Raw genomic sequence first — 23,144 nt, 5'->3', positions numbered from 1 at the left:
TGTTGATCTCAGTGTATAGCAGTAGTGGAAAGGGTACTGAAGTCTACAGTTGATAAAGGGACAATGAAGAGTTGAAGGGAGTGCAAAAACAGAGATATAGCTGGATATAGCAAATAAAAGGATTTTTGTAATCAGAACATGAATGGTTGAATCTACTGGTTTGACAAAAAGAAAACTGTGATATGAGGTTGGTATATTTTATAAAATTGATCCTAATGAAGAAACAGTCGTTATGAGATAGCTTTTAAATTACTAGGAAAATATGTAACATATGCTAATGTATGGGCTCTGGCTAAATTAAATGAGGATGGAAACAAGGTGCATACTTACTGCTGGCACTACAATGTACTTCCATAAAATGTGGTGACTTCACCATTCCTGATATTTGTAGAAGAAGAGGGATCCATTTTCTTCAAGATAGTCTTTGGTCAGCCACAGGTGATCAGGATTAACATTTAAGTAGCTGCATGGCAGGTAACAGGTCTGACATCTAGCAAGTCTAACAAGATGATCTGATGGTAATTCTGGACTTTATAAGTCATGGAAAGAAATAAGATACATGTATAATCTAGTGCAAATACAAAACTGCATTTGCTATTTTACTTTGTTCTTCCATGGCATAGTAGGAGCTAATCAGAGCTAAACAATTCAAGAGCTCTGTGCTATAAAACAGACTTACTAAAGAAGTGCAAGGTGGTAGGACCATTTAGCAAGCAAGACTGGGAAAGCCCAGAAAACTGTCCCCCAACGTTTTGCTAAAGGCTTATCATGTACTTGCAAACAAGGAGTGCAAAGGCAAAGGATGCAAAAACCTAAATATCACTCTAGGCTTAGTTTTAGCCTGCAAAAGCTTTGAAGGCCTTCTTCACATCTCCTAAGACCTTTCAACCTTATTTATTGCCTTATTTCAACTTGTTGAAATTCCTCTTTGGGTTTCACATGTGAAAGGTGTAAAAAGCCTCCTTCGAGCTTGTTGAATCTTGAGATAAGCCTGACTGAGCAATACCGTGCCCCAGAAAATGTCTAAAATGAGACATTTTTTAAATTACCAGAGTGGTTTCAAAAAGCCTATCCATTTGGGTGGAGGGAGGGGGCAGGGAGAATAGAATCCTAGAAGAAAAGGTAAGCACAGAACCACAGGGGAGATACCCAGCTCCCCACTGGCATGTGAAGGGCTGAAGCATGAGTGATACTCTGCAAGGAAATTACATCTGACATGCTTGTAGTTGTAAGAACCATTCTTTGAGATGTGCACACTTACTGTGCAAAGAAAGTGAACTGGTCATGAGAAGATCAGTCCAGCCTGACTACCAGAAGATCAATTCTTAGACTTTAATTCTGGGAGAAAAAATGTAAAGTAAAGAAGAGCTGAGAGCCAGAACCTGTTCGTAATCCACAAAAAATATCTTTCGAGAATCTACCCTGGATGAACCACACTGTTATATCTGCAACTTGTCAGCAGGACAGAAATAAAAGCATAACTATATCCAGAGAGCTCCCTTTCAGGAACAAGGCAGACATTTCCCAGACACCCTTCCCAACCACTGACACTTCTTCTTCCCTGTAGTGTAAAACAGAGAGGTGCACAGAGCACTGTTGTCCTTGGCTGGCGTGTCATTGCAGAAACACTGTCCCACTCCCTCTGCCAGACTGATGATGCTATTTAGAGCTTCAGAGTGACACGACTCAGCCAAGCACACTGTGGATATCTTCATCTTTTTGTTGGGAAAGTAGAGGTAAAATTCTCCACGTTAGCCTGACCCTCTGTTTTCTCTTCTTCTCTAGTCTGAACAATCCAAGTGACCTCAACCACTTCTCATATGGCTTCCCCTCAAGACCCTTCACCATCTTTTAGCCCTCTTTTGGACACTTTCTAATAGCTTCATACCTTTCTTACATTGTGGCATCCAAAATTGCTCACAGCGCTCAATGTGAAGCCACCCCAGTGCACAACAGAGCAGGACAATCACCTCCATCGACCGGCTGGTGATGCTTTGCCTGATGCCCCCCCGGACACAGTTGGCCCTCCTGGCTGCCAGGGCACTGCTGACTCATATTCAACTTGCTGTTGACCAGGACCCCCAGGTCCCTTTCCACAATGCTGCTCTCCATGTGGCCTGTGCCTCTCTTTCTCTAAGCATTTGCATGCAATGTGCCATGCTGTTTGTCTCACCACCACCTTGCAAACGCAAAACACAAGCCGAGTTCATAAAGTATGCATTTAATGTGGTCTGCCCTGAGCACACTAAACTTAAACATTTAAAGCTCTTTTTCAAGGCAACTAGCACCATGTTTATTATCATCTTAGCACCTTCTTCTTTGTGGCTGCCCGTCCTCTGTACCGTACAATGACACATACTCCACTGTTGTTGCTGAATTGCAATGAATTACTGCAGTGAAATTCTTTGGAGAAAAAAGTTTCTCTTCAGTCTCTTTTTTGTTCATCTGAGATTACCATTTAATAAGGTTGAGCAGGAATCCTTTGCAGCCTGCTGGCTAATAGTAAGAGAGCTTCAGTCTCTCTGCAAGTTAAGGGACATAAAAGCATCCCCCCCTTGTCTGACATTACTTCTTTATCTGCCTTTTCCGTGCCACTGCTGTGCGCAAGGCCTGCATAATGAGGTCTTCATTATTCAGGATGTTGTATTCACTTAGCTGAACCAGACGGTCATACGCCTTCTCAGTGTATTGAATCGAATATGTTGAATAAGGGGAACAGCAGCCATAGAGATCAACCTTGCCATCTTCCATCTCTGACTCTGAGCGTTTCTGACCTAGGAAGAAGGAGCGAGAATCACTGCTGAGAGAAGGGATTTACTCTGCTCATAAAAACGTATACTCTTAACAGAGGAGGGAAAGAAGATTTCTCTCCAAAGAGAGAGTTCGCAATCTAAATTATTCATTTATGTTTAATTTAGAAAAACCCCACCAAATAATTCTTATTAAAATTGACAGTTCAGTCCCTGGATCAGGTGAATATCAGCTGCTTCACATGAGGGGAAAGAAAATGGTGATTATTACTCTTACACATGTCTACCCGAGACTTACATGGGTACATCAAAGTTAACTGCAAACTAATTACTTGCAAGCTAAATAGCTTAGGGACTGAAACAGCATAGCCCTACCATTGAATCTGACATGGTAAAAAAAGTAACTTAGCAGCAGAGAGGTTTGATGTACTGAAAAGAGCCAACAGTGAAGTTCAAGAGTTGGAGTATTAAATATATTCCTTTTAATAGACTGTCCATGTTTTTTAATATGTTTGATTACTTACCTGGTGCTTTGTATTTTTGGAAGGTATCATTAATTAGTGGGAAAAATAACAGTATTGGTGCTCCTGGAGTCTCAGCACCATCAAAGAGGTAACACTCCTTCAGCTTTTTCCTGTCTTCTTCACTCAAGTCCACCCTGGGAAAAAGGATTCCCTGCTCAGAGCAGTACTTGCAGGTCTGGTCCAAAGGCTGAATGAAGGAATAAAGCAGTATTAAGACTTACAATAGGATTACAGGGCTCAGGAAGTCTTGGAGTCCAGCAACAAAGCGGACACTTTCCAAACTTGTGTGAAAGCTCTGCAACCCCTATTGGAAAGCACTGTGTAACTGGAGAGAAGGCTTTTGATTTTTCTGAGTCTTAGCACAATACAGTTGTATCATACAAGAAAAAAAAGGAGAATATGTACAGCCTATAAATGATGTATCACACCGCAGCATTAGGCTAAAAATGTTAGTGGTTAAGACTTTTAGTAGGAGCAATATAGAAAGCACCTAAGTGTTTAAAAATTTTAGGTATACACATGTTGAAGAAGAAATAAGGACTGCTTTAATTACTCTCACCTGTATCTGGGATCCTGCACTATAATTTAAATGCAGGATGACGTCCACCTTTCTCTCTGGTTTTAAAAGTGGCATTATGCTTGTATTGATGAAAAATCCAGTATCTACCAGAGACAGGAATTCATCTGATTGTGTCAGCTGGTTGGGAAATGTGTCTAACACAGTATCTAAAAGGAAAGATTTTTCTTGCTGTAAGTGCAATAGTGCAAAACTAGTTAGCCTTTTTTCCACCCTTACACCATGGCCACAGAGCCCTAACTTGTTACCATCTTTGGGGAAGGGAGATTTGCCAGCTCCCTTCTCTTCTGCCCTCTCAGCTCCAGTCACATGCAGTTCTGGACAGTAGCAACATTCATGAAGGAGGTTTATTATGCTTCTCCACTGAGTGTGTCTTTGAACAGAGGAAAGGAGAGCTACTAGCAGGACCTGGTGGCCCAGCCTGAGGAGGTGTGCCACCAGCAAACCATTGGCATGTAGCTCAACACTACACCATACTAAGTCCTGAAACATGGCCAATCACAGATTGATCTAATAGTGATTCTGCCCAAATCTACCCTCTAATCTTAATATCAAATTTAGTGTCTTCTTTTATTCACTTTGTTTATTCTCTCTCTAGGCACACAGGTCTACTTTTACCTTTCCATCTGCAGAAGTGCGTGTTGTCCAGGTAGTCATTATGCATATGGAAACCCTTTAGGAAGTTGTGCTCCTGGGAAATGCAGAGGCGGTCAGTGAGAGCACTACGAAGAGTGTTGCCGAGGGGGCCGGGAGGGGTGAACAGACGAGTCTGCAGCTCGTGCGGCTTCAGTGGTAGGAGAGGTTCCTCCTCTGCACAGAAAAACGCTGTTAAGTTCTATCTGCCTAGAGCAAAGTCATGACTCAAGAGGTCAGGGTAAGTAATAAAACCTAGTGCTTTCTCTATTTAAAAGACCTAGGATGAAAAGAATAACAAGCACAAATGACCAAATGAAAAAGAAAATAAAAAGCTACTCTTACTACTCAAATAACTTCCTTACACAATCCAGACTTGGATAAAAAACAAGATCTGGTATCAGGCAGCAATGAAAATCTGCTCCAGACATACACACATTTGTGGAACAGAATGAATCCAAGCTTTGGAAAAGGACAAATGTTGTCCTTCTTTGTACTACCATAGCTCCTACTCGAAGCAGTCAGAATCATTTTGCTTTATTAATAATTAACAGACCATTCTTATTATTTCTCAACATTTTAATAATCTACCAATATAAGTGTTGAGCCCTCATAGGTCACAGGACTGGAGATTTTTAAATTTTTCAATTGTGCTTTGCAGTATGAGACATCTAACATCAAGTCCATCTAACAATAAATACACAGTAAGGAAAAAGTATGATCATCTACCTATATTGTCAATTTGGTCCCGGGTCCACCTGTGCCAGAAATCTTCTGACGAATGGGACAAATTCCAGATATACAACACATTGAATGAAAACAAACTACTCCACATGCCTGTAAAAGGAAAGAGCTTTCTAATTCAAACATTCACATATCATGAATCTCAAAACTGTTATAGTGAATCTCAAAACTGTTACCATGAGATGAAATTTGTGAAGTTTATGCTTTTCCATAGTTTATTTTAAAAGGATGAGGTGTAATTTTTATTTGGCTGCTGATTGTTAAACCTTTTTTTTTGATATCCAGATTTTGTTTTACAGTACTTAGGGCTGGAGATCTTTTTGAAATAATATGATTTAAAGTTTTTAGGAAAAAAATCCACATATCATGAGGCTTTTATAAAAAAAAAATAGATGAAAGGTTGCAATCTGAGAGATTTGATGAGAAATTATATTGATAAGGGCTAATGATCTTGTAGCCTCTGAGTTTGTAGGATTCTCTTTTTGAGAATAAGCCTGTTAACACACCGAGGCATCAGTTTTGACCATGTATTTTTGAGCTTGAGAAGCAATTTCTTTGGTTACCCCTTAGGGCACAAGTTCTTGCTGTTTTTTGATTCAGCAAGTGCAAATGTATGCACATGCAGCACAGACTGAGGCTAAAATAGTACAGTACATACTCCTTCCTGCTAAGTGAAATGGCCAGTCAAAGAGAAGTTTGCATCTCGAATCAGTCACAAGCTGACAGCTTCTCTCTTTGTCTGGAAAACACATATCCACACTCCACTTAAGTCAACAGCAGAAATGTTTTGAGTATGGCTGTGCCATTTTCCCTCCAGTCTTGCCTGGGCAATGTGGAAACTAGAGGCAGTGACATGCAGCCAAAAGACTCTCTGGACCAGAGGGGGCCTGGCATGCCCAAACACACCTCAATGCAGTGGAGAATCAACATGAAGGCTATGGAAAATGTCTATAGGGAGCATATGAAATACTGACTACCTTATTGTTAGACTGGAAACAATACTTTATTATTATTCAAAACTAACTTTAAAAATGTAAATAACTATTTGACTGTCATTTTGAATTTTCTTTTTTACTGTAAACTGAATCTATTACAGTAAATATTAACTCAGCAATAAGATATTTATCCTCTCTGGTAAAACTGCCCTGTTATTCATGCACCAATACTTTATTAATGCTTAGTTTATATAGCTCAGATATAAAAAACAACCCCCCCCAACAAAACAAACAATAAAATCATTTGATGTTTTTGATAGCTTATCTTCCAAGAAGCAGATCCTGGATTCAGGGACCTTCTTCATCAATCGTCCCATGAAGAACTCGCTTCCAAAATCCTCAGTGCGAACAAAAACTCCATATTTTTGCAATCCCACCTCATATGGGGTGAACTCCACCCATTCTGTGAAAAAAGAACACAAAGAAGGGAGCAATGTTCTACTACAGCCCTCAAAATAATTTTTGTAGTTAATTCTAATATTTCAGACCTATAGCAATGAGTTGTAAGCAAGGTACAAATGAAAACTCATGAACCTGAAAAGGCTTTGGAATGTTTTTGAGTCTGTTGCACAGGCAGTCACACTTTTACCTGACCACAAGGACATTATATGAACACACATCAGCCAAGGTTCTGGTCTTTAAATGAGGGGGGAGGGTTTAGGCTATCTAAAAAGACAGTCTCAGGATTTATCACCTTAAATACCAAGACAAATGACTCTCAGAAGTGTCTTAATTACCTTTGAAATCCAGAGTGCTATAGTTGTTCTTGACATTGACTGCAGTATAGATTGGAAGTGGGTTCTGACCATGATCAATGGCCCGTTGCTGATCAGAGAGTCTATGGTTGTCTTTCTGTGATTCCAGAAATATGGTTAAACTGAGACAAAAGTTAGCATGGGAACATTTTCTCTGCATCTAAGCTTGTAGGGCAGAAAAATTTGTGCCTCTAATGTATAATATGTGCTGGGCTTATATTCTGAAATGTTCCGTATTTTTCAAAATTCCCATAAGCATCTGAAATATCTGCAGACATGCAATTTGATGACAGATTATTTGATGATTCATTAAGATGAAAGTGAAGGGAAATAATGAAGAGCAGAAAGCAATACTTTTGGTATAAAACATCTTAATTCATTATGCTGCAAGTTTATATAAGACCTCTCACATATTTCAAAAGTCTGCAGGTCTGTTTTTTAACACCTTTCTTGGGTGTGCATAAAGTCTGCGGTTTTGTTATTTCTAAATAACTTATTTGCAGAATATGCAAAAAAAAATTAAATTATAATATTTTTTTCAGAATGTTACTCTTGGAGTTTTCTCAGAAAAACACATCCAAAATCTCACAAGCAAGAATGTTCATTTCCTCCGTGGGTGAGTATATAAAAGGCTGGCACCAAATGTTTTGGAAATGGCCCTGCATTTGTATACACACAGTCTCGTAACGAACTACTGCTCTCAGAGGAAACAGAAAAATATCTTCTCCAGAAACAAATTTTCCAAAAATTGTAAGCCCTGTAAATGCTGCTTTATGACATACTGTACCCCATCATGCAACAAAGACTCCAGGACAAGACCCCAGAGGTCTATAAAAGTTGTTCTGCGGCCCTCTCTTTTCCGTTGGCACAGCTGCTTTTTGTAATACTTCAAATACTCCAAGGAAAGGGAATTTATTTTGCATTTTGTCATATGTTTTCGAGCCTCACTGATTTGCTTGTCGAGATCCTTTTGTGACCAGTCAGCATCTCTGTACAAGTTTGACATGGTCCTAGGAAGAGGAAATACATATCAAAGAGAGGAAAAAAGCACACCAAGGTTTGAAATAAGCAGTAGCCACATTTTATGTTTCTATTTCAAGTTCTTGATTTGAAATTAAGCTTTCCTGTCTTCAGTTCCCTAAGAAACTGTCATGTTCCCTTTGAAGTTACAGTCATCATCCCTGTCAAAACAGCTTGAGCGATTTTCCATAAACTGTTCTTAGAAGAAGGTTTGTTTTTATGCTTTTGCAAAGTATGTGACTTTCCCCCATGATAAGACTTTAATCTGTCAATTTTGGAAGATCAAAAAAGTAGGACTGGTGAGAAGATATTATAGATAGACTCCTGTACGTCAGCCCCAGCCTACTTCAGCACATCGGAGTCATCAGGAAGACTCTGGCCAAGAGCTGCCCAGTCCTACTTACCATGTAGTACCAGACAAGCCAGTCAGGTACGTGGCACAGTCCAAGACACCGAGTTTCTTGAGTCCCCGCAGACTGCCATACAGTGCTGTTAAGGACCTCATCCCTCCTCCTGTAGTCATGATGGCCACCACTGGGGTCTGTGCAACACATGGACAGAAAGGGCTAGCACAGTGATCTGCAGCTGACTGGGGCTCTCAGCAGAGACCTCATGATACATAAAGCCTGACACCACCACACGTGCCCAGACACAGATTTCCTTCTAAATGATTTCTACTGAAATATAGGCTACCATTCATTTCATAAAGGAGAACAGGAATAAAAGCAATGACAATTTTTGCTGAGGCATCTGACACTTGTCTCCAATGTGTTCAACATAGATGTTTGGTAAAAAAAAAAAAAAATGCATTAATTCTAACCAAAAAAGAGACAGTGAGGAAAAAAAAAAAACAGTTTAAAGGGCAGGAATTAAAAAGAAATCTCACAGGTTGAAGAGAGGAGAAGGATTATCAAAAAGGATAAAGGATAACAATCATAGGGTAATGATGTAGAAGAAGCCATTTCTATATAAGGAATATCTAGCCAGGCTTGCAATGAAGGGATAGAAGGAGAAGGGTTAAAATCAGGATAGCAACAGCAAGGGGCACAAACAGCAGGATGATTTCAGAGGTATGGCATTACTGAAGGTGTACATAAGTTTTAAGATGAGGAAAGACCAGGAAAAAATTTAGCTGGGAAGAAAAAGAGGTCATATTATGCCATTATGCCCTCTCTGCTAAGCACTCATCAGAGGTTTTGAATATTTGCATAACAGACCTCATGGTTCAGCAGATCCTGTTGCAGCTGCAGGACTTTCTTCAGAGCAGGAGCAACGTAATTCCACCTTTTGCATAGAAAGTCTTGTTCCTGCGTGCAGAGATCAAACCCTAAACGCACATCAAGGTGGTCTGGGCTGGAGCAGAGATCAGAAAAAAGGAATATTCTGTTCTATTATTGGTAGACAAGCTCAGAGTTTCCAGTACAATAAAATAAATCAGATCCACAAAGGACCACATTTGCAGGAGAACCCTTTTCTAAATTCCAAAGCAGGTATACAATGCAGCATGAAAGAATCATAGAAAAAGGGACTACTAAATTTCTCAGCAGCTATCAAAAGAAAACCTAAGGAAAGACATTTCTGCAGCTAATTTCTGAGACATCTGCTGTCTGTATTATCTCATATTTTAGCCTGCACTGAGAGCTGCTAGTAAAAACTTCTGATATTTGTCTTGAATTTGGCAGAAAAGTTTACATACTTCATGATCAACAGTGCTAGGTGATCAGCCATGCTCTTGCACAGTGTAGAAGTGGTGAAAAACTATGCTGAGCATAACACTGGGTAGCATGATTGGCTTGTAATATTTTTCTATTTTATGCATCTTTTTCATTATTCATGTCTCAGTATGGGTTATCTGCATGTATTTACATTACATTACATATAGTTGCTTTCAGCTCATGTGAACATCACATCACTTGATCACATAACCTATTGTCCTACTGTGAGTTCCTCCTCCTCATTAGTAAAGAGCCAAGGGTAAGATGAGTTCAGCAAAGTACAAGTTAATCTCCAAGAGTTGCCAAGTCTCTTACCAGTCTTCTGCCTTCGCATATAAATCAAATCCTTTATCCTGGAAAGCAAGAATGTGAACAATGTGAGAGTTACAACCTGCTTTAGCACTTCACCTCTGCAGCTTCAGGAGGAATTTTAGCTTGTGCCATTCTAGCAATGCATAATTGAATAATCCAGGAGTGTATGTGAATTGACTGTAGTGTTTTACCAAAAGGGAGGCTGTTAAGTAATTCCTAATGTTTTCTAGTAAATGTAACATCTGAGGATAACTGCTGTTTACAGAGTAATGATAATACACACCTTACCCATTTTTACTAACAGTACCTCTCTTAGGCAGATAGTCAGGCTGCAGCCACAATACCATTCTACACAGCAGCATTTGCTTCTCCCTTTCTGTGGTTTGTACCCCAGAACAGCCGTGGTCCTTTCATTCTATATGGATTTTTTTTAACCGTAAGTCTAAAAGTGCTTTGCAAAGCATGGTCAGAATCAGCAGGAGACTGAAGCTACCTCAGTTCAGGTGCCCCATGGGTGTGTTTTTCTCAAAACAGAGCCTCAAAATTTAGCATGAAGTAAGATCAGAGTGTAGTAACAAGATGCCCCATATTCCCACACCCATTCAAATAGAACGAGGCACAAGCTGAACGAATTGCCAAAAGATCTACCACTGTTTGGTTGTGTCATTTTTGTCTGCAGGCTTTCATTGTCAGAATCAGCCCCCTGGTAATCATTAGGGGGCTGCAGACTTTCACATTCAGGTTTCTCAGCCTCTCCTACACAAAAGCAGGCACTCACCTCTGCTAAGATCATGTTTTCTCCGCTTGGAATGGAATGAAGTTCCACGTTTGGAGAGCCTGTATCATAAACACGTGAGCACTGACAAAATACAAATACATTGAAGTTTATATTGTAAGGAATGTTACTATCTGTCCACAATGCCAATTAATGTTACTGTATATGGTTCTTGATATTTTACATTATGTTTTATAAAGCTCAGTTGTAACATACTAAGGAGGGAGGTCGTTTCTTCCCTGGTAGTGTAACATCCAGCGTTGGCTGCTTGTATCTTGCATAGTGGAATTTGGCAGGAGAGGAGGAGCTGAAGACCAGATCAGATCCCAGCATAATGTCTTGGGTGCCCTCGTAAGAGCCTTGCACTCTAAAGGAGAATTGTTTCTCTAAGGAAGCAACATAAAAGCAGACACAGAGTAGTTTTATCATCAAAATTGGTAACAAAGATTCATGCAGAGACTATCACAAGGTTGTTCTCATATTTTGGATTTATTTGGGTTTTTTTCATTCTTACATTAATCCAACTGTCTTCGCAATATAAGCACATCAGCTAAAAATAGCTACTGGAGAAATAACCTTACTTGATAAAGACTTTTTCTCCTTTTTCTTCTTCTTCTCAACCACCTGAACTTCTAAGCAGCAGATTTTGCGAGACTGTAAGAGATATGAACAATAAAATACCTTATGACAGAGAATTTTCCAGTCTGACATTCTGTTTCCTAATCTAAATGGGATACAACCAGGACAAGGTAGGGGTGCAGGGTGGATGAATATGGCTTACAGAAGGGAGAAGATAAGGGCAAAATGAAAAACAGCACTCTGAGGATCCCAACAGAGATTCAGAAGACTGATTTAGACAAAAATAATGAGGAAGCAAAGCTAATAAATGAGCAAATGTCATGGTTGGAAAGTCCTTGTGTAAGAACCACAGTTATGAAGGCAGGAAATGACGTGTGCCATCGCTTTGGCAATACGGGAATTTCAGGAAGAATTCTTCTAAGGAAGAATTCACTGCTGCACTGATGTCTCAGATCTAAACCACTTCCACGTGTCGCCCTTGCAACAGCAACGGGACGTTGGCATGGGGGATCTCCCTGCTATTCCAGCCTCAGCCTCTCCAGCAGTGCCTTCCACAAGGATGTGTTGTGATGAAGTGGGAAATGGCAGTGTTTCGGTGCTGGGTTTGCTCAGTCAAAGGGTATGTTGTACTATGACTGTGAGTCAAGTGAAACAAGTGTGGCAACAGGACAAGAAAGATTATGAAATACAACACTCACCACTAGTACTCCATTAGTAATGATGGTTTCAGGAGGACCTGAACTAGGAAACAGAAAAATACATTTATAATAACTCACTAAAATTACAGTATAGTTCATGAGCCACACCCTTCTCCTGATCTTCCTCTTGTTTATTTTTAGCTGCACATTGGATTTGAAAGAAAAGTCCCAGGAGAGTCATGGTACAAATTTTCTCGCTCTACTCTGTCAAGGCACAATTGTCATCCTACTGGCTCATCCAGTCCTGGAGTCAAGCAAAAAAAAACCCCAAAGGTTCTGCAAGGCCAAACCATGTAGGGATTTTATACAAAGCCCAAGCTGAGTCCATGGGTGGTTTCATGGAATCCATTTTTTAAAAAAATTACAGTTTGTGGTAGGATGGGACAGTAAAAGCTATAAATCAGAAATCCAGTGCATTATTCCATGTTGTGCTTTCAAGGGAGGTGAACCCTCACGCTGATCTCAAACACAAATGCATAACAAATCAGCAATATTTTGGTCTTAAATAATATTCACTGCACTAGACAAAGAAAAGGTTTTAGGATGCTTTTCCTGTCTCCCTGAAGTTCATGGGAGGTCATCCTGGCATGCACTGATTTGTTACACAGCTCATAACACAGATTCCTTTGGAAACCATGTTCATCAACAGCATCATCAAGGAATGATGCACTGCAGACAATTAGACTAGATTATTTCATGCCTCTAAATTGTTGATTCTTTTTGCTACGGGTTATGTTGCATTTCAGGTTTACTCACATATTATCCAAGGCAAATCCCACCTCTAACTCCTCTTGTCTCTGGAAAATGAAGAAAGAAAAATGTTTTTGGCACTAGTTTACTGGAAGTCTTCATAATGCAAGTTCTCATTCTCATTGTTGCATTATATGTGACTTCACAGAGCATTTAAAATAGAAGCACCTACCACTTCACATCTGTGTGTCTTGAGCCTCAAGATTCTTTATTGATAGGAAGCTTGTGGATGGCTGTGATAGCCGTTTTTAACAAAGAAAATGTTTGGCTTGCCTGCTTCTGTGGAGCACAAGGGACAGACCTAGGCAGAGATGCTGTCTCTGAGAGAAAAAGGGGATCGGCCGAAGGGACCAATCAGTCTAGGGAAGAGAAATGGTGACATGCAAAGCAGTTATGGAAGAGGAAAATCACTTTGTTTGGCAACATGTTGAGGGCTTTGGGTCAGAGGTAAATCTGACATTAAGGCCTAAACTGTGGAGTGGTAGAAAAGAGCATAATCCCTAGGGGGAAGAAAGCACAGGCAAGAGGAAAACGAAAGTGAAGGCAAAGAGATGATGAACAGTGAAGTGAGATCATGCTATGGGTTACTTAGTTGCTCAAATTACCCATTGAATTAAAGACAACAAAAAGTTAATAATACAGGAGAAAAAAATTTACAAAGGCTTGAAGTGTATGATCTCTAACTGCTGTAGCTGTGTGAATACTATAACAAGAGGCTTGAATATGGTGCCTGTAACCACTCAAATAGTAATTAGGTGGGTTACAACTAGCCAGAATTTTAACTTTACCAAGCGTTAGTGGAAGTCCACACACTACCCCTCTGGTATTTTGCAAAGAAAGAAATTCTCAAATAAGGTATTTAAAGACAATGAACTACAGGGTGGAGTTCGGGTGCACATAGATAAGGTAATTCCTCAACTGAATGGTGCATGACACGTACAAGAGACTAGGAGAAAACTGGAAAAGGAGAATGATAGACAGAACATACCGGGAGGCGAGATGTACAACTTTCAGTCTCCCTGGACATTCAAAATAGGATTATTTCTTGCTGCCAAGCTGAGAAGCATGGCTTAGAAACCTTATTTAAACACCCATGCCACAGTCCATAATCAGGAACTAGTCTGGTTTGACACTTAGTTCTGATCACAGAGTTATTACTTCCTAATTACTAGGTTAAGTAATATGGTATGAGAAAAGCATCAAGTACTGGCATGGACACCCTCCTCAATCCTCAGCTGGGGCAATCTTAGCAAAGTGAGAATTTTGCCAAGACACCTGAAATTCATGAGCCTCTGTAGCCAATATCAAACCCTTCAGTGTGCCTACAGATTCAAGTGTGAAGAGGTTTTCTCATGTCAGACTGAAAAGCAACTTCCTTTATGTGGCTGGGCAGCCCATATACAAGAAGAAAAAAAGAAATTTTACAAACAACATTTTAGACAGAAAAGCAGACAAACATTCTTGCAAAGCAATTCCATTTCTTATTTCAGACCTCACCTGTGAATCACACTTGAAGTGCATGAAGACTTCCTCTCCAAGGGAAAGTTTGGCTATATCAAAGTACACTGTGAAGAGATGGTCATCTTGAGTAATGACATCCTTATCATAGAGCGCCAGCTCCAGCACATTCTGGGAAAGGAAAGGAAGGACTTTAGAAATGTGTAAGATTTTATTAGAAGCAGGAGGTCCTGGGGACAACTGTTTTAAGAGTTGTGAGGCATGAGAGGACATAAAAAGGACAAGAAGGGAAGGAGGTGGAGAGGAGATCAACTCCATATTGGCATCATCCTATGAGGTGGAACGAGATGAAATCACAGACATCTCAGATGCCACATTCTACCCATGGCTGAGAGAAACAATCATCTTTCATGTCATGGAAAACCATCATAAGGACATGTCTATTCTCACATCTTTCTGCATCCCTCCTTGCCTCTTTAGAAAATTTCTTACGTCCCCTTTGCAGAAGGACAAAACCTGGCAGTTGCTCTCTAGGTCACAGCAATAGGGAAATCCCAGTTCAGTACCTTGACCTGACTCTGGATCCTGAAGTAGAAGGTTTCGTTCCAGACTGGATCTTTGCAATTCTTGATGGCTTTAGTCTGAAATTTGTCATTTGCAGCGGTTGGCAGCCACACGCTCACATAGCAATCAGTCTGGCTTACTGTATGTTAAAAAACAAAAACACATCCAAAATGAGGATTTGCTCTAGAAGAAAGAACGAATTGAACCACATAAAGTTTTGTTTTCAAAGCAGGGCACTATGATACATGATGGTATATTTTTCCAACATAAACATTGAAATTCAGGTAATAGGAATGGAGAAGAAACAGAGTGACATGATTCTTCTCTGAATAAATGTGATCAGAGATATAATAAATATGTTAAAATCAAAGGGGTTTCTCCCCCTTCTATGTAATCAAGCAATCACTTTAGCCCAGAATAAAATAATCCGGGACAAACGCAACAAGGGTTAAAGAAACAAAGTGATAGTTTCTCTTTTAGCCAAACAGAATGTTAAAAAAAAACCAAACAAAACACTATAAAAAAGCTTCCTGATTTCTGCATAAGTCAAGATACAATCTTCTCATACATTTTAGTTGCAGGCCAGCATAACAGAAGCTACAAAATGTAACAACACCTGATGGGCTTTTGTCTGGGAAAGCTGGCACATGGGGAATTGTGGTATTACTTAGCACTGAGGAAGCTTTGAGGACAAACTAAATTTGAAATAAGGCTACCCAATTTTCAGTATTTACTCCATTATCCCAACTATTTTGTCTTCTTTGTTCCATAAATATACTCCAGAGGATAACATGGGAGATCTTTCTGCATTTCTTGCTTTCAAGAGACTGCAGAGCTTTCACTGCTTCCTTTAGGGACACAGAGAAATATGTGCAATAGGCACAGCTGTGACCTTATAGAGTTACTTCTGCACAGAACAAGGGCTGATGCAAAGAAGAGCTGGAACCAGCACACCAATGAGAGGACTTTCTCTGTCCATGGAAGAAATCTAGAAAGCACTTTTTCTTGAAGCAGGACTAGCTAGTAGCCTGTGAAGGTGAATGGGACCCTATAGAGCACTACAGATACTTACAGACATCTGCCTGATGGATATTTCTTGCTCGTATGACTCTTACAGTCAGTAAGTAACACAGAGATGATTCTATCTGCAGGAACAAAACCAAACATACAAAAAACAGGAATGAATGCTAAAGGTAGGTAGCATTTAGAAAACAGAAGTGATCAAGAGAGATAAACACCCAACTCATGAACAACTTATCTGAATTTTCTATGCAGCTATGAAATGGTCAGTAGGTTTATTCCTGCTAATATCTATATCAAGTACTAGACAGAAAGACTTCTCTACATCTATAGCATGATATGAGGATTTCTCTTATTAGAGAATTTATTTGCTTCTTATCTATAATCTAGCTGTATAAAGTGACAAAATTCAGACCCAGCTTGGGAGAAGATTTACTTTTGACATTTCCAGCGTGGAAAAGATGCCTTAACCTTTTTGCAAGCGATAAAATTATCATAATGGTAATTACCTCCTATCCAATTATTACACATATTTGGTCTTCTGGGCTATGGGATATGATTTTCTCATATCCCTGCTCTTTTAAATGTACCGTACTCCTAGAGTTAAATGCTGGCCTCTGATCGCCCAACTGATTTTAAGGTCAGACAAAGAGATTGCTGCTTTGCTTTGCTTTTCCACCATGCTATGCACTGTGTATGTGTTTTTCATTTACAGGGTTATAACTGCCCTCTGGAGCTAAGGTCACCTCTGATTTTTTCTCGTGAGAAGTTTATCTCTAGTTTTGAACCTCATAAACTCTTCACGTCTGGAGTTTCTTTGCACTGTTTTGCATAAGAAATGCAAACAGTGTTTTACACCTGATAGGAAATTCTTGTTTGTTCCCTTTGGCTTTCCTCTTTCATATTAGCCCATGTCTCTGACCTCATGACCTGTATGACTTCTTAGCCTCTCATATTGCTGCTCTGATCTCATATTGGAGTCCAAACATGAGTTCATATCTCTTCTCCTTTTACCATAAAATAAACAAATAAATAATTTCCACTCAACCTTTCATTTCTACTGTCACAGACAGGGGGAAAGACACAACATGCTGGAATATAAATCAGCAGAAAAAATTTGCTCCAAAAGACCTAAAAGGCATTTATCACAACTACAGGGCCATGCACAGGTAGTGACTCCACCTATACTCCTCCTATACTGCAAAATTACTATAAAGGACGACTGCCTGTCCTGAAGTGGCATTAGCATGACACTGACCTCATTAGACCCATTGAGAAAGATGTGTGACACAGGTACTGCAGGAAAGGAGAGCAGGACTTTTGTTCTAGTTGGTCTGAGCAGAGCAATTTGGTATGTACTCTGTTAATAATGTGCTGGGCTTACCATTCGTAAAAAGTGAAGAGCATCAGTGTTCATAGGCTTTGTGGAATATATGTCCATTTGATGTCTCTCAAAATGTTTAACCTAAATGTATTAAAGGATGCAACTGGGGCTAATGAATATATGTTGTTGAGATTGGGGGCAGTTAGCAAGTAAACTAGTGAAAAAACAGGAAAAATCAGCCTCTAGGCAACTAAAGTATTCCCTTCTAGGAAAAATCACCAATGACACTCATGCTGTTCAGCTGCACAGCAGGTCACTGTGTAAATCAAGGATGTCAAACCACTGCCAAGAGTCCAAAGAGTAGCTGTGGATCAGACCATCAAGGGCACTTGTATTCATGTCTAAAACCTAAGGCACAGAAGTGAGGCAGGTACAGAAGGCGTTCAGTAATTACAGAGCCTATAACTGATGCTGCCAGTGGCTGGCTTTGGAGAAGGCAGTTCTTGGAAGGGCTTAACTCGGTGTCATGGTTCAGGTCCCTTGTACCCACCTTCCTGCTGTGTGATGAGTCCAAAGTGCCAAGAAGGCAGTACAGATTGAACAAAATACTCAGGCTTGTCGATGTGCCCTGTCATGACCAGGGAGCCTTAGCTTAGACATCACAGAGCTATAAATAACAAATGGCCAAAATCCCTTCAGCATTGTGAGTTTTGCCTAAAAAATTTTAGATGTTTGATGTCTTCTTCTGAACCTATGACCCCAGATATATAGAGATTTGCATTTTAGGGTGTATTTTCTCATCTTTGGGTTTTCCATTCAACTAATGAACAGAAAGTGTTGGCTGTTCCTTAAATTGTAAGCACAGTTGCTCAGCAAATTAGCTCATCACAAAACAGAACAAGGGGGAGTTCCTAGTTATTACTAAATGGCCTCGAACTAGAGAGAAGGACAAAAAACTTTTCTAGCATATCTAGTCCTCTGATTTCCTAGAGGAAAGATGTCGTGTCTGAAGTCTCCTTGAAAACTACTATTTTTTTGGAAGCCAGAGAAGGGATCAAATTGAGGAAATCAGCTGTTGAAAATCCACTTCAACATTCTGCCATACTCTTTGTGAGAATAAATGGCATAATTTCCCAGCTATTACAATCTACACTGGCAGTAATTTTGCCCTTGGGCCTTAACAAGACATATGCAGAGAAAGCCTATTCAAACTCATCCTTTAAAAGATATTAGTCTTGTTAAAACAGAGGTTGTTTCCCATGTGCCAAGGACAGGAAACCGCATTAGGACTTTAACATGAAGCAAGATTATGTAAGTGGAGTGATCAAAATGATAAGCGGGACTTTGTTTCATGGAGGGAACTGGATGGGTTAGAGTAGCTAATTAGACTGTTTGGCAGATGTTGAAGCCTATCTGTTTTCACCCAGTCTCCACCCAGCTGGAAAGTCCCTTTTATAGTTTCCTTTTGAAATTCTCCTTTGTGGTACCTTTGTCAGAGAAGTCCACTGTTCCCCTTCAGAATTCAGCCACATAGTTCCGTCTCCTAGCCGAGAGGTTTGAGAGATCAGGTCCTGCAACCAGAAGGGCCAACGTTATCTCTGGAAAAACCATCCTGTCTCTAAATGGCAATCCTCATTGGGAATTGAGAACTTCAGAACCGCAGTGACAGGGAGCCCAGGTACAGGGGTTTCCAGCAGTGCCTGGTGCCACTGCCTATGCTGCGCTTGCCCCAGTAAGCCTGAGCAGAGGCGTAGCAGCCAGTTAAGATCCACCCTTTGCATGACACAAGGGGAGGGGAAGCAGCTCCTGGCTCCGGCTGTTAAAGGAACAGCAAACCTGTCTCCCATAAACACACCCTGTCATTAATCTTTCACCTTGAAGTACACCTCCATGTTCTTTAATACTTATTCTAAGGTTGCATATATTACATATCCAAAATTAAGAAAACCCCTAAATTTTCAAAATGCTCCCTTTGTAAATAAGTTCTTATTCCCCGAGGAGTTTTCACTTCCTTCCTATGGTTTACTACAATTTTTAAATGTTCAATATTGAGATCTTGAAGCACTGACTTTCTTCATCCTATGCAGAATTATTACAGTCAATGGTATCCCAAGAAAGTAGTATCATCTTTGCAGTGTAACCAGTTGAGATCCCAGATGCCTTGCTTTGTTCTGTACCTTTCTTACCTGAGACAAAAGGCCATCTTGTTCCATTGTGGTTGCAGTCACATACAAGTCCTGTGTTATCTGCAGCAATGCAATTTCACATCTCTCAGCTTCCACAGACACCAGTAGTTCAAATGTCTCATATGCAGGTGAGCAACTATTTTATAAACTGACTCAGAGCCCCACCTCTGACTGGTTTCTTAAAGCCAGTTAAACCCTCCCATTTTTTTATGGTAGGAAGATGAATCCTGTGGTCAAATAAGTAGGAAAAAATACTTTTGCCTATATAGCGTGTGGAAGTATGGTATTTGAGTCACTTTGCTCCATACTGGTCAATGGCAGGTTTATAACTAATGGTAAGAGAAGGATGCCCTTTTATCTGAGCACTGAACTTTCAAGTGAGCAAGACCTCAAAGTCTACAGAAGTACATATTCTATAATAAGATACAGCAAAGTACATAAATTGAATTTAGGTTGTCTGTGACAGTAAGCAGATAGAATAAAACAGCTAATGAAGAAAAACAGACACAACACTATTGCTCTGAACCTAAACAGGTTACTGCAAAAACCAGTTTAAGACTTTCTGAACCATATGCCCCTACAACCCCAGGTCTAGGCATGCAGGACAGATACACTTGCATGGTGGTTTATATCTACTCAGCCTAGGTTCAGCAGGGCTGGGTCTGTCCTAAAGTCACTGTATTCCTTCCCTCTTCTTTCTTATGGCATGTTATTATTACTTACATGCTTAGATGTAGAGTCCTGAAGCAATTACTTTCCTCAGCTTAGCTTCACCCCCATGAATATTTTTGCATCACTTTCCAGCTCAGACTGACTCCAGCTGCAAACTAGCTGCATTTAAGTGCCCACATCTGACCCAATGAAATCTGCCAGCCAGAGGCAAAACTCAGCACTGACCATGTGCTGCCTTCCTAAAAGTCCTCATCACACCTGTGAAACCACTGCCAGAACAGTACACCTGCCCCTGTGAGAACCCAGCTGACTCCTATGCACCAAAACTGGCGTGACTCCCAACTTACCAGAAGAAGATTAAAAAAGACAGCCAAATACTGTTGCATCTACAACAGGTCAAAACAGGACAAAATCTCTGGGGGAGGAGCTTCCTTTTTTTCCCTGCTCCCCCAGTACATCGTCTATGAGCAAAAAGTGCTCATTCTCTGAGTATTCTTGAGCTTACTGGTTAAATGCTGCCACCAGCCAGTTCCCCTTTGCATATTCCCCTGCAAAATAACATCAACAGTCATCGCAGTCAACTTGGTAGAGTAAATTTTTGGCATAGGCTATGGTACTTCATAACACCACAGAGGGTTGTGTCTACATATATGGCATGTTTCGTTTGTGTGCCAGTTGCAATGATGTAGCTTGATGAAATGCATTTTTCATTAGGTCACAGAAAACCCTTGGCAACATCAGCATCTTTCAGTCATAGTTAAAGATGGTGCTTTATAATGACACTTCCTTGGAGGGCAAAGCTATAAACCAAACTGTCCTCCAGGACTGGGAATCTGAGGCTGTAACTCCCACAGTGCCAGGGGTCAAAAAGCTCTCATTTTCATGAATAGTGTTTGCAATCCACATTAGAGACAGCCCCTGCAGGAGGGAGGGACCATGGCTCACTGTGTACCCCTGCAAACTGTCTCTGATACATTCCTTTATCCACAATGCTCACAGTAAATATTTTGTCTGCTCTTTGCAGAGATAACAACAGTTTTGTTTTCCAGGAACAAGGAACATACTGTGAACCTGGAGCATGTTACTGAAATGTCTGAATATGTGGAACAAGGCAGAATTTTCATTTTGCAAACAAGCCTTTATTGTCTGGTACTGTATACACAAAGTATTTGCATGTAAATAACATTTCGTCTGAACTGGAGGCGGCATGAGTTTATGGCTAAAAACTGTGTTTATATTTTCACAACAGGATTTTCAAGTAAAAATGGAGGCAATTCCCAGAGTTATATGCAGAGCACATAGCATCCTATTTCTGATTATGACTAGTGAAACTACCATAGAACAAAAAAGATACCAGCAGAAGTTCAGAGTCATTCAAAACCTAAAGTTTTGAACGTTAATATTTATCCTGTGATCTTTAGGCTTGTAACATTAGGCTAAAGTTGCACAAAAACATAAGGTTTGGTTTGACATCATGAATGACAAAAGTGTTGGCAAAAGTCATTGTGAACCAATTTGTAAGATAATTTTTCATTGCTTCTTGCCAAAACAAAAATCCTCAGAGAGTCATTTTGCAACAAGCCAAACATATTATTTGGCTGTAAATGAAACCTGTTATTTTCAGGTTGGGTTCCCTGGGCTGACGAGGTAGGCAGTCTATTAAAAAGAACTTATGTTTCAAAACAAAGATGTTTTGTAAAATATCAGCATGAAATGTTTCAACTTACCTAAGCATTTTACCTGGTTTATTTTAGCCACAGATTATAACATCTAGTTGATAGATTTTTTTTTTTACTGAAGAGACTCTTTATTCAAAATTTTTGCAGTTGTTGCTAGGACAACAAAGTGTATTTTTAATTTTACTTGCTCGTGAAATGCGAAAGTTATTATGGATTTATAGTTTTTACACTCTCAGCACAGTTCAGAACAGTTCAAAAAAGATACTTTCCATAAAAGGAAAGAGGAAGAAAGTTTAAAAATGCAAAACTACAACAAATATTATTTATGATCTTGTGCTAGATCCCATGGATGGTTTGTGCAGATTGTTTTAAGATGGTCTTAGTTGCTGCAGACTACTGATTCACTCCCACACAGTTTGTACAGGCAGAATTGAACAAATAAGTAGTTTTGTTGATAGGCATATGTCCGAAACTGTTTGCATTGAGTAAGACAACAAAGTTTTCATTATCTACTGGAAGTAAAATATTTTCAAGCACCTTTTCTTTTTAATTTAAGAAGAGTATTTTAATATGAGATGTAATTCAACTGGGAAAAAAAATTAAGGGTGTTTTATTTTGAAAACTTTGAAATAAAATGTTGAGATTTTATATACTGTCTCAGTACAAAACAAAACTGACATAAATTCACAGGAAATTTTGATGTGCCCAAATTACACCCTTTGCTTTAAAAAAAAATTGTGTGAAAAGTGTTATGCCACTTCCTCCTAAGTTGCTCTTTCCCATCACGTATGATTCATTCACAGCCCAAGAGAGCCCAGGATGTGGATGCAATTCATAGGGCTGCCTATGTTCACACACTCGTCCCTCCTTCCTCCTTCCAACCTCTGTGGTTGCTCTTTGGGATGCTCGCAAAACAGAGTTGACCCAGGGATCCAACGCTAGCTTCCAGTTGTGTCTCAGGTTCTCTTTGTTTTCCAGGTTGTACCTTGTGTTCCATGAAGAAGAATTGTGGGAGCAGAAGTTTATACTCCCTTCTTATGGCCTGTAGGTGTGTTGGCTGTGTTGCATAACTGCAGCACTCTGGTGGTAAAAAATTATTTTCCTTTATGTCACATGCTATAATCAGTTAGGCCTAAAACACTCTATTTTTAAAATCTAACAAGTGTTTTCAATAAAGAATGTTCTACAGACAATCTTACTTTAGAGAACAAAACATATGTAAAAATTTCTCAGGCAATGTCTTTGCCTATAGATGCCACTTCTTAGAATAAAAAAAAAACTCAACAAACCACTGCACCACCTGGGGTAGTTTCTTTCTGTAGTGCAGAATGGCCAGTGTTGAAAAAGCTATGTCCTTCTGTGTCCTAGAGCATGAAAAACCCCTCTGAGAAGATAAGGTCAGTTGGATGGGCGA

At 39.8% G+C, this 23,144-nt stretch overlaps 1 protein-coding gene across 1 annotated transcript; it reads right to left on the bottom strand.

Annotated features, from left to right (window-relative positions):
• Nucleotides 1-2,560: 2,560 nt before the first annotated feature.
• LOC108493495 (cytosolic phospholipase A2 epsilon-like) lies at nucleotides 2,561-18,767 on the bottom strand. The gene is made up of 20 exons (XM_017806973.1): nucleotides 18,681-18,767; nucleotides 15,922-15,994; nucleotides 14,852-14,988; nucleotides 14,325-14,456; nucleotides 12,834-12,874; nucleotides 12,078-12,120; nucleotides 11,382-11,454; nucleotides 11,017-11,186; nucleotides 10,804-10,884; nucleotides 10,029-10,066; nucleotides 9,216-9,363; nucleotides 8,403-8,539; nucleotides 7,766-7,988; nucleotides 6,961-7,075; nucleotides 6,491-6,626; nucleotides 5,214-5,323; nucleotides 4,470-4,661; nucleotides 3,834-4,000; nucleotides 3,275-3,461; nucleotides 2,561-2,774 (listed from the first exon to the last, which is right to left on the bottom strand). The coding sequence occupies exons 1-20, from the start codon at nucleotides 18,723-18,725 to the stop codon at nucleotides 2,566-2,568; spliced, it is 2,457 nt and encodes an 818-aa protein (XP_017662462.1). The 5' UTR covers nucleotides 18,726-18,767; the 3' UTR covers nucleotides 2,561-2,565.
• Between the last annotated feature and the right edge of the window lie 4,377 nt (nucleotides 18,768-23,144).

Source organism: Lepidothrix coronata, unplaced genomic scaffold (assembly GCF_001604755.1).
Source record: "Lepidothrix coronata isolate B3197 unplaced genomic scaffold, Lepidothrix_coronata-1.0 Scaffold1, whole genome shotgun sequence".
Taxonomy (NCBI): domain Eukaryota; kingdom Metazoa; phylum Chordata; class Aves; order Passeriformes; family Pipridae; genus Lepidothrix; species Lepidothrix coronata.
This window is presented reverse-complemented; position numbering and strand designations above follow the sequence as displayed.